At 44.9% G+C, this 13,397-nt stretch overlaps 2 protein-coding genes across 5 annotated transcripts in view; one reads left to right on the top strand and one right to left on the bottom strand.

Annotated features, from left to right (window-relative positions):
• Positions 1–13,397, bottom strand: part of ATP5MK (ATP synthase membrane subunit k) — a 236,409-nt gene that overhangs the window by 77,382 nt on the left and 145,630 nt on the right. The window lies entirely within an intron of this gene.
• CNNM2 (cyclin and CBS domain divalent metal cation transport mediator 2) overlaps positions 1–13,397 on the top strand; it is a 121,574-nt gene that overhangs the window by 96,127 nt on the left and 12,050 nt on the right. For 2 of the 3 annotated variants that reach the window (XM_075758010.1, XM_010309635.2), the window contains exons 3-5: positions 5,952–6,089; positions 8,196–8,365; positions 11,694–11,787. In XM_075758010.1, the coding sequence (XP_075614125.1) occupies positions 5,952–6,089; positions 8,196–8,365; positions 11,694–11,787 (402 nt within the window). Of the gene's footprint in view, positions 1–5,951; positions 6,090–6,265; positions 6,331–8,195; positions 8,366–11,693; positions 11,788–13,397 lie in introns of those variants that run through there. The other variant, XR_012836327.1, reaches the window with a different exon arrangement.

The following is a 13,397-nucleotide window of genomic DNA, read 5'->3' as shown; positions in this document are numbered from 1 at the left end:
CCTATCTTTGTCTCATCATCTTTGAGATATTTCTGTGTTTTTACGAGTGAAAAGACATTGCATATGCTTTTCAATGTTTTTTTCCCCCTTGTTTGTTAGGAGAATCCACATAGATCATGCTGTGTTGTTCTTCAGGACAAAAAAAGCTTTGACCATTAATAGCATGTTAGAGGGCAAGGAAACGAGAATTTAATTTTGCTATCTGAAGACTTCTTAGATTAACTAAATAGAGCTGGTAAACATGAATTTGTTTGAAACTCTTCCTCCTGGGAAGATTTTACTGTTGAAAATTCCTAGTTCAGAACAGGAGGAAAACGTCACTTCCCATGCTTCCTGGAGAATGCAGGAAATTTTGGGGGGTGACTCCTGCTATGTACTTCTAGATGAACTTCTAGTTTCCTTATGAAGCACTGGAGTCCGTTCCACTGTTTAGATTGACGGAAACTAGCAGCAAGGGAGACAGCAGAAATCCAGAGAAGCTGTGAGGACCACAGAAAATGTGATAGGTTTTGTATCTGGGCAGATTGATGTGCCGTAACCACTTCCAATTGGCGTAGTGATGGGAACATGCTTTGAGTTTACTGGAGGTACCTTATTGTCCATGATATTTTAAGGAAGCTCATTTTTAATGTCAGTATCAGTTTGTCAATGCTAGTAACCCCGTCTAGTACTAGAGTTCACTGATGCTTTTCATTATAAGACCAATTTGGCTTGCTCAGCTCAGACCAAGCCAACTTGAAACCTTTGGACTGATTTGCTTTATGCTAGGTGTTTACTTAAAAGTAGACCTTATGAAAAATTTTGGTAGTCTTGTTACACCTTTGTTCTGAAGCTTTAAAAATGTTTTGTTTTGCTTTGATGGAAACTTGAAATTTGGTGTTGGAGCTGTGCATTTCTGCAGTTTCCATGAAAATCCATTTGAACTGTGTTAGGGTAGAAGCAATTGTATATTTACAGTTTTTGCTGAAAGCTGCTCTCACTGCTGAAGCTCTGCAGCTGAATTTCTTGAGGGTTGTATGCCCAATAAACGTGCGGTATTTCTTCAGATTGCCATCTTATGGCTTGCAAAGATGTTGGGAGCAAGGAGAAGAAGATGGGAGCAGGAAATATTGTTAAATATGTCTGAGCTATAAACATCTGGATAGACTGAGTACTTCTGAGCATGAGACTTTTTATTGGGGATGCTGGTGGGGTGAATAGAAGAGGTTTCTGTCATGACACAGGTAGGCTCTGACTATGTCTCAGTCAGCATCACAATGAAGAGCTGTCAGTGCGTTTGCTTCTTAGCATGCAAAGTTGGAGCATTTTTTCATGGTTGATGCACTACCGGAATCTGTCAGGCACTCCCATGGCCCTCGCCATGGTGGGAGAGCATTTCTCAACCTTCTCGGAGGCCCAAGAGAGAAAGCTGCATGTTCTGCGTTGGCCTCAAACCGCAGAGTCTGCTTGAGCAACATGGAGTTCACTGTTCTGACCCGGGTTTGACTGGTGGCCTGTCTTATTTAGCTCTTTCTAATTGAAGATGAGTTTAATCATCCCCTTAGAGCAACTGGAATGCTGGTGGTTTTCACGCACACAGATTCAGAGGGGGTTTACCCCACGTAAAATCTGGTATTTTTCTACAAACAAAATACCTTAACACACCCTTGTGTGTGTGTTCTGCATGTTGTGGATAAATAGTGTTGTCGTAAGCATCAACTTCCATTGCATTTTTACGTCCTCACCCATGTGTGGTTCAGCAGTCTGTCTCAGCGAATACGACCCCTGGCAAGCCCATGCTGCAGGGTCAGTCAGTGCCAGGCCACGGGGCACGTTTGTGACAGAGCTGCACTGCTGCAGCTGCAATAGCTTTCACCTAGTGATTTTTTTTTTAGCCTTGGCAAGTCACTTCCCTGAGGGGAAGACCACATTTTACCCGAACGTTCTTATTTCCAGACAGCTGTCAAAACAGGTATGTTAAATATACGTGCTAGTAAACTCCGTATCACTTCTCCCATTTAAACCATGGAGCTGCGGGAATAAAAATTGTTTGCCCTAATAAGTATTTCCACTGTCATGCAGTGAAAGTGTAGCAACATAGAAAATATTGTGCAATGCCAATTTGTCTGGCACGACCTACAGATATTGCCATGGTGTACATCAGTATCCTATGCCAGGAGAGCAGGGCTCTGTGTAGCTGGAATCTAATCTTTACGTAAACCAAGGTGGTTGCCACCCAGTAGAAAACGATGCTTTGACCTTGTTGGCCATTAGGACTATGGACTTGCTGACCTTCTGTCTAGCACCAGTAGGCTGCAGGAGCTGCATCCTTACAGGAAGCTATTTTAGGCTGTTTAAAGAGCTTCAGCTCTAGTTCTTCTGACACAGGGCAACTTGGTTTTCCCAGCTAGGGACAAAAAGAACTGGCAAAACTAACTTAGTTAATTCCTAAACCTTTCTTTTAAAATGAAACAAACTCACAGGCTTAAAAAGACCTGTGCAGTGTGTGGGGCATAGACTGTCAGCCAGGGTGTATGAGGGAGAGGGGGGACGTGGGTGTGTGCGGAGTGAGACTCTGGCGTCACCTCTGACTGCGTTGGGCTGGGCATCCTGGCACCGAGTATGGGCACAGGGTCAGTGAGTCTAGTCCTCTGGGAATTGTACTTTCTTTTCCTGGAGTATCTGATAGATGCACATCTCAAGCAGTTGCTTGTCTCTGTCCTTGTACAGTTCTTGTGTGCCAGATAGAACTACACTTCCATTTGATAAAATATTTTTATCCTCATTCTCTTGTCTGGAGCTCACTGCACATGTCTACTCTGTCCTAAACACAAAAGGACAAAAAGGAGCACAGGAAGAGAACAAGAACCTTCCCAGAATATTGTCTGGGTCCATTTGTAGCACCCGTCAGCCCACTGCCTGCCTGCCTGCACAGCTGAACGGGTGATCTGAGGTTTGAACTCCCAGTTATGTAGCTGTCTCCAGTCCAAGCTGGCTCCTTCACGGAAATTCATGCAATCATTTGTGGTGTTCTGCATCAAGCCTGGAAGTTCAGGAATATTACAAGAGAGATCACAACTTTACTTGTATTTGGACCCCTCCTCTTCTTGAGTTCTGTCCGTCAGCCCAGGAGCTCACAGTCAGCCTCGCTGCCATTGATTTAAAAGAAAAGTCTAAATACTCCCAGAACCTACTGAAGATAGTTGCAGTATTTGTTGATATCTCACCAAAAGTTGTACTGAGGGTATCCCTCATGCATCTCAGTGTTCATGTTGCAGAACCAAACAGCGTCACAGCACTCTGTAAGCAGCGATCACTTCAGCATGCCAAGATAACCTCGGTGCCCAGGTCTCCATCTCACTTAATGTAGAAAGGACAAACAGGAAATAGCCAGTCAAGATTCAGTTACTTCTGTCACCATCCAATACTTGGTTCCTATGTCTTAGAAGAAACTCAGAAGTTGCTTGGATAGCGAAGAACAATTAAGACCATCCCTTACAAAAATAAGCCAAGATAATGGCTTTAAGCCACATGGCTCTGCTTTCACTGTGTAGCGTTTTTCTTGGGGAAAGGTTTCTGGACAAGCTGCCAAGGAAACAGTAGGAGGAGTTGAAATCACCCATCATTTGACTCAGAGTCTGGGTCTCTTACCTTGATGACTGATGCAGAGAGAAAGATGGTGTGATGCTGGCCCTATTTTCAGGTACCAGAAGTGCTGTGTGAAGCCTGCAGTGTTACAGCTCATTCACAGGAGAAATGTAGAGATGCCCCACTGAAGAGATGTTTCCCTGTTCCAAGGCCAAAGCTTGTACTCATGGTGATTTTTGCCTCCCTGAAGAGAGCAATGACAGAGCTCCTTGTGAGAAAGCATCTCAGCCACAGCACTGTAAAAAAAATAGCATTCTCTTAGCTTTTCAGAAAAAACAGTTTCTATTCTTCTTACCTCTTACAACAGGTAGGACCTAGTGAGAGCTTCTGGGGGACTGTTCTCCTATTCACTATTTATTGCTTTGGTATCCATCTTTCCTTTAACTGCAAGTACAGGCAAGGTCTGTCTCGTGCTATATTCCTAAGGCAGGGATTGTTTTTAGTCTGTAACCACTCCCTTGGGTGGTTTCTATTCCTGCTTTTGGAAGAGAAACTGCAGTCCCTGATGTAGTCCAGGTCCTGGGTAAAGTACTACTAGGGTAAGAGGCTTCTGGTTTCAAAGAAGAAAAAGGGCATGGGTCATCATCGTTCTTCTCCATGTGCTTGGGAACAAGTATCTCAAATTTTCTCATTTGCACTGCTCACAGAATGAGCTTTCGATACCTAGAGTAGATACATTACTATCGGTATGGTATTGCTGATGAGTCTATGATAGTCCTATAGTGGAGGCTTGTCCATGGGAAGTTGAGGATCTAAATGCATTCATATCTAAAAGGCTAGGTGACTTGGGAAAATCTTTCTAGGAATCTGTTAATTACCAGTATTGTGCATTTCCAAGCCACAAACTCAGCTGCTCTGAGCCTTATGTTGTCTGCAGCATGTATTTGGACACCTACAGGACTCCAGATCTCAGTGGCTTCCTTGCTATGGTACATCACTTTAATCATCTTTGCATGCATTACCCAAAATGCGGCAACAGCTACCTGGGAGTATGCATGAGGTTTCACAGTGTTAGCTTCGCCTATGCCTCTTTGTGTGCTTGCCCCAATTCTCTGCAGTCAATCAATGTCCCAGGGGCCCTGTGGTCCCTCAAAAGTCCAGTCATTTTAAACCAATGACTAGGGATCTCATAGACAAGTAGGTACAGTGTTTTCAGTATCTTTCCCCACTAGGGCCCTAGAACCTGAGCTGTACCTCAAGTCTGAGGGACTCACAGTAGTTGCCTCAAGACTTGGGTTTCCTGCAGGTGGAGCTCAGAGCTGTCTGATGGCATTCTGCTGCTTACAGCCAAAGCCGCCTTACACACTGTGTCAGCAGAGAAGAGCAAGACCCTGCCATCTGAGCAGAGACCTCTTCTCCCTGGAATTGATGTATACTGTACCCCAACATGCCTATAGCTGTCCATTTACCTGGTTTCCTAGACATTTTGGCAGGTTAGCTTAGCGGGTGGATGATAATAGCTGGGTTGCTTGTGCCTCTGCAACTCCATCTTTTATGTTGTCTTTCACAAATAGGGATTCCCCACCACAGAGCCTGTTTTAAGACACAGATGAACTGAGTGGCAAGTATTTAGCTGAATAAAGGACAGGAGTCCAGGATCACTAGCAGACAAATTCCCATATCTGAACTCCTGAAGCTACTCTGTACTTCATTCTGGCTTCAGAGCCTGTAAAGCGTCCAGAGATTCCCACCTCCAGGCTGTACACCTTGCCAGCTTTTGCTGAAGTTTGGGCAGGACAAAAGAAACTGCATGCGCTAGGCATTGGGAGTTACTTTGACCAAAGGCATGCGGATTTTGCCAAAGCTGTGAAGAGTCAGTGAAGCTATAGTACAGCATAAGAAAGAAGTCATTGTATATTTAGTCTATGTACTTGCTGGGAATTTTTTAAGAAATGTATATGAAAAAAAGTAGCTATCACAGATATTCTTGTAGAACAACACCTTTTGATCATTAGTAACACTGAGCAGGACTCCTCCTCGCCACCTAGAAATGCACACGCATCTTATGTGTGATATGCAGAGCTGCTCTGCAATTAGATGTTTGCAAACAGACACTTTCCCCCCGTTGAAGTGACAGAGACTGTGGGTGCCTGGCTCTGCAGGACAGGGGCTCGCAGCCGGATGAGCCCGCAGCACAGCTCCCTGGTTGTTTCTGGTCTGTGCTGCATGCCGATGAGCAGGGCCTTGTCTGTACTGCAGAGTTCTGTCTACACCCTGTGCTCTGGGTGACCATCCTGCCTGATTCCATCCAGTGTGGTTCGTGTTGGACCCCGTTCTAACAGAAATTGCTTCCTTCCTTTCTTTTCCCACCCTCCCTTCCCCAGCTGATAACAAGACGAAAAAGAAAGTAGCTCATCGGGACAGGAAGCAGGACTTCTCTGCCTTCAAGCAGACAGACAGCGAGATGAAGGTTAAAATATCACCGCAGCTCCTCCTGGCAATGCACCGGTTCCTGGCAACAGGCAAGTGCGGGGTTATCTTTTTTTGCCATCGTGCCAGAGCCTCAGAGGCAGTTTGTCAGCAAAGGCTGGTGAGGTGGGTGGGACAGTGCAGGCGGGAAGGGAGGCTGGATTGTGGGGTGACAAATAATGCCACTGTTGTGTTTTTCTTTTTAAATTCTCTCCTCTCCTGTGTTCAGTGTCGGCATGAACCCTCTGAGACATTTACCAGGGGTGGACCAGTAACTTTAAATTGGTCTGAAAGGTAAGGATGAATGCCAAGTGCCGCACTGCATGTCTAGAGTCCGTCAGATTAACGACTAGCAAGTACACCCCATTAGGAAGAGCTCAGGGAACAAACCAAAGAGGACTCGATACCACTGGCCAGCTGACTGTAATTGCACTCTGGCGCCTTCTCCAGAAAGAGATGCTGGACTTTTTGCAGGAAGGTCTAAACCTGTTCCATGAGACTTTTTGACTCCAAGTGAAAAACTCTCCTGACACGTTTAATGCAGACTGCGCAGGCGGTTGAACTGTACTTTTTAAAATGGATTTCTGGATGGCTTGTGTGACCTCCGTTGATGACTTCAGGTTTCAGAGGACAGTTGTCTCCATCCCAGAACACCTTGATGGTTTAGCCCTTGGGTGGGCAGTCTGGCAGAGAGGCCAGGGCCTTGAATGGTTTCTTGCAGCTGATATTGCCTTTCGTCGTAAAGTTGGTCCTTTCACCTCAGAGATGAGACCCGTTAACAAGAGAGCTTGTGGAAAACATACCTTCCTATTGCTCGTGCTGTCTCTCTTTGACATATAAAGACTTTTCACATGCAGGCCTTTCAGACGGGCGTTTTTCACTGCTATGTTCAACATATATTCATGGGTTGAAAATGATAAAGTTGTTTTGTCTCAAGTTTGCCAGCACCAGTTGAAAAATAGTACTTCCCCTCCTCTAAGATGCACTAACTGCCTGCCTATATGCTCCTAGTCCACCTTCATGCTTTATTTTGCCTCTGTGACTTGAAAAAAACATGTACGTGATCGGTTATCACATCTCAGCTGAGGGGCAGTAATTCCTTAAAAGGCTTGGACTCCTACGGCTCATGTTCACGTGAGCATGTCCTTGGTGAAAGGAAGCAGTTCAACAGGAAGATGCGGATTTAACAGCAAGCAAGGCGTTGTTCGTGTAGTGGCACAAGACTTGATGGAGTTCCCTAAACACCTGCTCAACATAGTCTTACAGTGCCGCTTCTCTACTTGTTTTGTGGATGTAAGGATTGTGTAGCTTAAATACAGATCTGTCTGTGAAGCCACTGCTAAATAAAGCTCCAGTTTCAGTTTCTCTGTTCTAAATTGAGAACAGTATCTTTAGCAGATGAAAGGTACTGGGTCATTGATGGTCCTGTTCTGAAATGAGGTGTTAGGAAAGCTTATCAATTTGCATGTGTAAATCTCGACGTCCCTGGCTTAACTCTCCCACACAAGGATGAGCTTTTCTGCTTCAAACAGCTTCTGTTGGGAACACTGAAGAACAAGTGGATAGGGGATGTGTTCTGTGTGTCAGGCATTAATCCCACATGGTTTGAACTGACCTGCACTGTCTCTCACTTTGAGTAACTCTTCCCGTAGGAGCCGTGGCAGCCCCAGTTGTGTCTTTGATTGATGTAGAACATCTATCTAGAGCAACTTTTTAGACCCCAGATAGTGATTTTTTTTTTTTTTAAAGTGCAATAAATGCAATAACTCGAATACCGTTTGAGGAAGGAAAAAACAAATTGAAAGGTTCTCTGTGTCCCAATTGTAAAGCTCCTCCATTTATACAACTCTCCAATGAGCCTATACAACTGTGACTCTGAACTCTCAAGAGGGCAAGACTGCCTTTTTCTTTTCCCTTTCAGATGAAGACATGGGTTTTGGTTGTTTTGAAAAATACTACAGTAACAAAAGTTGGGGCATTCCTGGTTTTTTTCCCCCTCCCATACAAATCTAACAGTCTCAAAAGACAGGAAGCCTGCAATTCCATAATGGATCTCTCTGCATCTGTGTGTCTTTTATAGGCAAATGCTTATTAATGAGTATTGCTAACTTCTTGCTAGGCATATGAGGTGTAATGCCAAGTTGTATCTTGTGTTATAGAAGTAGAAGCATTTGGTCCATCCCAGATGTCAGAGAAGATCCTTCTCAGGCTGCTAAAACATCCCAACGTCATCCAGGAGCTGAAATACGACGAGAAGAACAAGAAAGCCCCAGAACACTACCTCTACCAGCGAAACAAGCCCGTCGACTACTTTGTTCTCATTTTACAGGTCAGACATATGATTATGTCGATATTTGCAAAATCCTTCATCTCCTGACATATCACTCTCTATACCTCTTCCAGTTGTTGAAGTTTGTCTTCTTTCAAATGTGGGAATGGAGCTATGGCTCCTGGGAACTGCTCCTGCCTCCTTTAGGACCTTGCCAGCCTTGAAGAGCTCTCTCAGCTGCTTTCAACCTCAGTTAAACCAGTTGTGAAGGGTAGACAGCACTTCCCACTTCCAGTCATCTGTTGAAAGTTACTTACGCTTTAGGTATCAGTACGATAGGCAATGCAAAGGAATCCCCCTGCCTACAGCTGGCATTGCTTGGAAAATAGGGGTGCAAAGAGTGGCATGTCATAGGAGCTTGGCCAGGGTGCTTTCTCTAATGCGTTTTTTCCTTTTGTGAAAGGAGGCATGGGGAGTTTAACAGTGCAGAGAAATTACATTTTTCTGTGCAGTTTTGAAGTCTGAAGTGTGGGTTTTGGTGGGGGCGTCATGCCATCCACTGAACTGATGCCACCTCCTGCCACAGCTCCTGTGGGTCCTGGGCACCCTGCCATCGAGATCGCTGCATTTAGGTGGGTTTCAGATGGGAGTCCTAGGTGGTGTGGAAGGATTCTTTGCTGCTTGTTCTGTACAGGATTGCTTCCAGTGCTGATATCTCCCAGGTTTTGTTACTTGGCAGAATGTTTGAATGGCTAGGTAAAACTTTACACAGAAACTTAGCTTCCATCTGGCATCATTTGAGCAGGAACGGTCCTTTAAGAGAGATTTTGCTGGAAAGGTGCTTATATTGATTTCAGCTATGCAGAATGTAAGTTTTGGTTAGAAAAACACAAGCATCATAGCTAAAATTTTAACACAGGGCTTGAAATCTTCCTTAACGTGGCCTTAAAAAAAGGGGGGGGGGGGGGGCAGGTGGGAAGTTTGAACACTGTCGGTGATAAACAATTAAGAAAGCACTGGAATACGATACTGTGTATTTGATATAATTCTGTTTTAAGAAAGGATTGTTTTTCTCAAGAGTTTGAGGAGCCACTGGTAGGTCTTTAACTTCTCTTTCTGATGTGCTGAATTGTTGCAATCTGGAATACTCCAGAGGCCAGATAATGCTCCTCAATGAGGTAATGCTACAAAGATGTAAATGGAGGACATGGGCAATACAAAAGAACAATCAGTTCTTTCTGAGCTATTCTTCAATCAATAAATATTTAGCAAACACAATGTGCTAGCTCTATAATGCATTTGGAAAAGTGAGTCTTGCAGTACGTACATACTATAAAAATAGTAACGTTTGGTTCTGCAAGGATCAAGAGGAGATAAATACTCTGCTTTTGTTACTTAAATGGACTTGGACTTAGTCTCTCATGTTGAGAAACCAAGAATACTTCACAGTAAATGCGTGCCAGAACACAATTAAATGTATATTCTGTGCATTAAATTTACCAATTTAATATCCGTGGAGTTACTGTTTTAGCTGGAATGTCACCTGTTTGCAACAGCTTTTCTTTTAGCTGATGGGAAGTTCTTCTGTAGCAGTTTGAGATTTCTTTTTGCCATTGTGTTTTTTCAAATTCCTGTTAGAATATTAAACAGTGGAAGACCAGAAACCATATGTGCATGCATTTAAACAGGGCAGAACACATCTAACAGCATGCATGGGGAATACTTAATGGCTTTTCAGCCACTATGACTGTGCCAAGCATGCCTGGTCTTCATATGGCCACCACTTGAGAAGCTTGGAGATGCTGCATGTGCTGGTAGAGCAATGGTCTTGGAACTGAAACTCACCTGCTACTACTAATTACTGGTTTGTATTTAGCTGCTAACTCCAGACTGTCTGTATGTGAAGACCAAAGCCCGGTTGTGTATGTATTTTGGAGACCTGGTCTTGGCTGGTGAATAACTACCAGCAGTAAGTAGGTTGAGAGCTCTGTTTATAACCAGTCTTTGCCTGAGTGACAAAATTTGGAAAGCTTATAATGAACAAATAAGCTACTTATTTGTGTTGTGGAGTGAAATTGGTTTTAAAAGGGATTATACGAAGTCGTTGCTTGTGATAGCAGGGAAATGGATTTGTGAGCTAGGCACTCTTTTCCTGCTAGGTAGATTTTGTGGGTTTTCTTATCTGGGACAGTTAGACAAACTGACTTGATATCAGAGTTCATGTAGGTTTTCATTTTCACATTTTTCTTCTGTCCCACTACAGTACTGTAAAGTTAAAGGCATAATTATTTATTTTAAACAGTGCTTAATGAAATAAACACATAGAAATAAAATCTACCTTTTGGACTAATTTTGACCCAATTGTGTCCAGCTAGTGTTCAGCCTACTTAGTACACATGGGACGGGCAGTCTGTCTGCCCTTTCCAGACTAGCCAGAGGGAAAGTGTTGCAGGTAATGACATTGTTTGCCTGAAATCCCAACCTTTGTGTAGTTCAGCCTTAAAGCTGCATGAGATTTCTCCCGTCTGCAGTGTTGTGCTGTAACTCTTCAGTGCAGTACCAGTAAGGATGGAGGGATGTGAAAACCAGGCCCCATGAAGAAGTCAATTATTTTTGGATACTTGTATACCAAAGTAACTGGGATGTTTACAGCTTTGATATGGTGGGTTCTGTTCTAGAGTCCTTTGTAAGATGTGATGTTAAAGGTTTGGTTCAGCCCACATCAGAGACGGATGCACTTGCATGGTAGCGTGGTTTTGTACAGTTTGGGAAGCACTGCAGGTCTTTCTAGGCGAGACCCTGCAGATGAGCAGGATTTTAAGTTAAGGGTGCTGGAATATATAAAACTGCTAGAAACCACGAAAACCAAAGTAGCCCCAAGACTGCTCCTTTGGGAGTAAGGGCTTTGTTTCTGTGGGAATCTCATTGGTGAAGGCAGACAGCCTCCTCATGTGTTGTTTCCCTTTCGTAGAGAGAGGACCCTTCGTGTGAATGTGAGCTGTGGCCCGAAGTGTCTAGGTGTCTCAAGACCCCAGGCGACTGTGCTACATATAAACTTCTTGTAATACCAGGGGAAAATTTTTTCACTCTGCATTGAGGGAAAGCAGCCTGGCAGCACTTGGAGCAGGGCAGTAGTACCACCCCAAGGCACTGTGGTGATCCCACTCCTCTGCAGGGACTTATGCTGGCCACAGGGCACCAGAGACCAGGATAGCTCAGGGCACAAGAGCGTGTTGCCCTCCAGGGTCTGTCCCTGTTACAAACTGCAGGGACCATGACACCACTTGGGAATGTCAGGCAAAACTAGCTTTCAGGGCTCAAGTCTGGTCTTGTGCCTTGAGACCTATGGTCCCTTTTAATTGCAGCTCTCTCTCCTTTTCCTTAACAGGGGAAAGTGGAAGTGGAGGCTGGGAAAGAGGGGATGAAGTTTGAAGCTGGTGCTTTTTCCTACTATGGGGTGATGGCCCTCACAGCATCGCCAGGTATGTCCTCTTACCTTCTGCTTCTGGAATGCGCTCCTGCACGAGCCTGCCCATCCTGAGAGTGCGGCAGGAGGAGGCTGCACAGGGCATCCCCCCGTGTCCGTGGGGCTGATGTAACAACACCTCCTTGCCAGCGAACCTGCCTGCCTGGACAGCATCCCTGGGAGGGGTCCGGGCCAGTGGCTGCGCCGACTCCGAAACCCAGCGGCTGGCAGCGGTTTGCCAGCTCCTGGAGGGTGCAAGTGTTGGCCTTAGAGAGTGATGTCTTTGGTACTGGAGGACAGCTTTGTAGTTTCGCTCAGGGATTGAATTAACGGGAATAAATAATTAGTGGCAGAGGGACATCTAGTGGTGCAAAGTACAAACGCCCCGTTAGTTTGGGTATGTGTCGCTTTACCAGTCTTGTTTCTAAAGCTGTCTTGAGGAAAAGGAGGGCAGCGGTGCAAGAAAAGCGATTGCTCCCATCAGCTTGTGTGGAAATGTAACCAAGAAATGGGCAAGGGGAAGAGCTGGTGTCTGAGGGTGAGGTGTGAGCCAGTTCCCACCAAGGTGTGAGCCAGTTCCTGGCACACAAGCGGTAGCCGCATAAGCCACCACCTCACAGATGCAGGTTGGGGGATTGTCTTGTAATCCACCAAGAGTAGGCTCCAGTGCTGTATTTCAGCATTTGGTGATGTATTTTGGTGCCAGCAGTGTCACCACTAAGATCTCGACCTCAGCTGGGAATCCAAAGCCCTGCTGGGGAGAGCTGGGGCACTGGTGCTGGCGTTGGCCGTCTGCTGGCCCAAAGCTGCTTGATCAGCTTCAGGGAGAGACATTTCTCATGCTGAAATTGGGTTCTCATATCACAGACGGGTTCATGTTCCACATGAGAGGCAGCTTATTTTAATTGTGCACTCATGAGCACTCCCTTTATGTATGTGTACCTTTGTGTATGTGCATTAGCAAACAGTGTTGGAATGAAAATGATTTTGTAGGTTATGAGTATAGCCTCGCTAAATTCTACAGACAGCAACAGATCTCTTGGACGCGTGAGCTCACTTTTACAGGCGGGACTAATTCTTCCTTAATTATGTGCACTTTAATTTGATCAGTCTAATTTATACCTTTTGAGGCTTGACAGATTTGAAAGTGTGCAGAGCGCTTGGTGGATTTTATCTGAGTGATAGCAGCAGTGTTCACAAGGAATCGTGACACACTTGTGCGTGTACAACTGCATCACACCCTCAGCTTCACAGCTCAGCTTTTGCAATATGGGCCAGGCACAGAGCTGGGTTAGGCACGGTCACTTCTCCTACCAGACCTATACTTGGAAATCACTTGTGCATCTGTTTTGCCAGCATTGTTCAGTTTGAACGTTTTCTTGTGGGTTCTTTATTGTGTTGCTGACCCCTCACACACAACCACGCCAAGTTGCCCCAAGTCCTGTGAGGTCAAATGATCTCCTCTTTGCATGCCCTGAAATCCATCTTGGATTTTGACATGTCAAACTTAAGGATGTGCACTATTTTAAATTCATCTCGACCAACCTTGGATTTGTTTACCTTTGACTGGTTGGCTTTTACCAGTAGCAAACCCTTCATTTTGCTGGCTTTCCCTCCAGGTTTTTG

This window comes from Balearica regulorum, chromosome 7 (assembly GCF_011004875.1).
Source record: "Balearica regulorum gibbericeps isolate bBalReg1 chromosome 7, bBalReg1.pri, whole genome shotgun sequence".
NCBI lineage: Eukaryota > Metazoa > Chordata > Aves > Gruiformes > Gruidae > Balearica > Balearica regulorum.
Note: the sequence above shows the minus strand (reverse complement) of the source record. Positions and strands in the feature narration are given on the sequence as shown.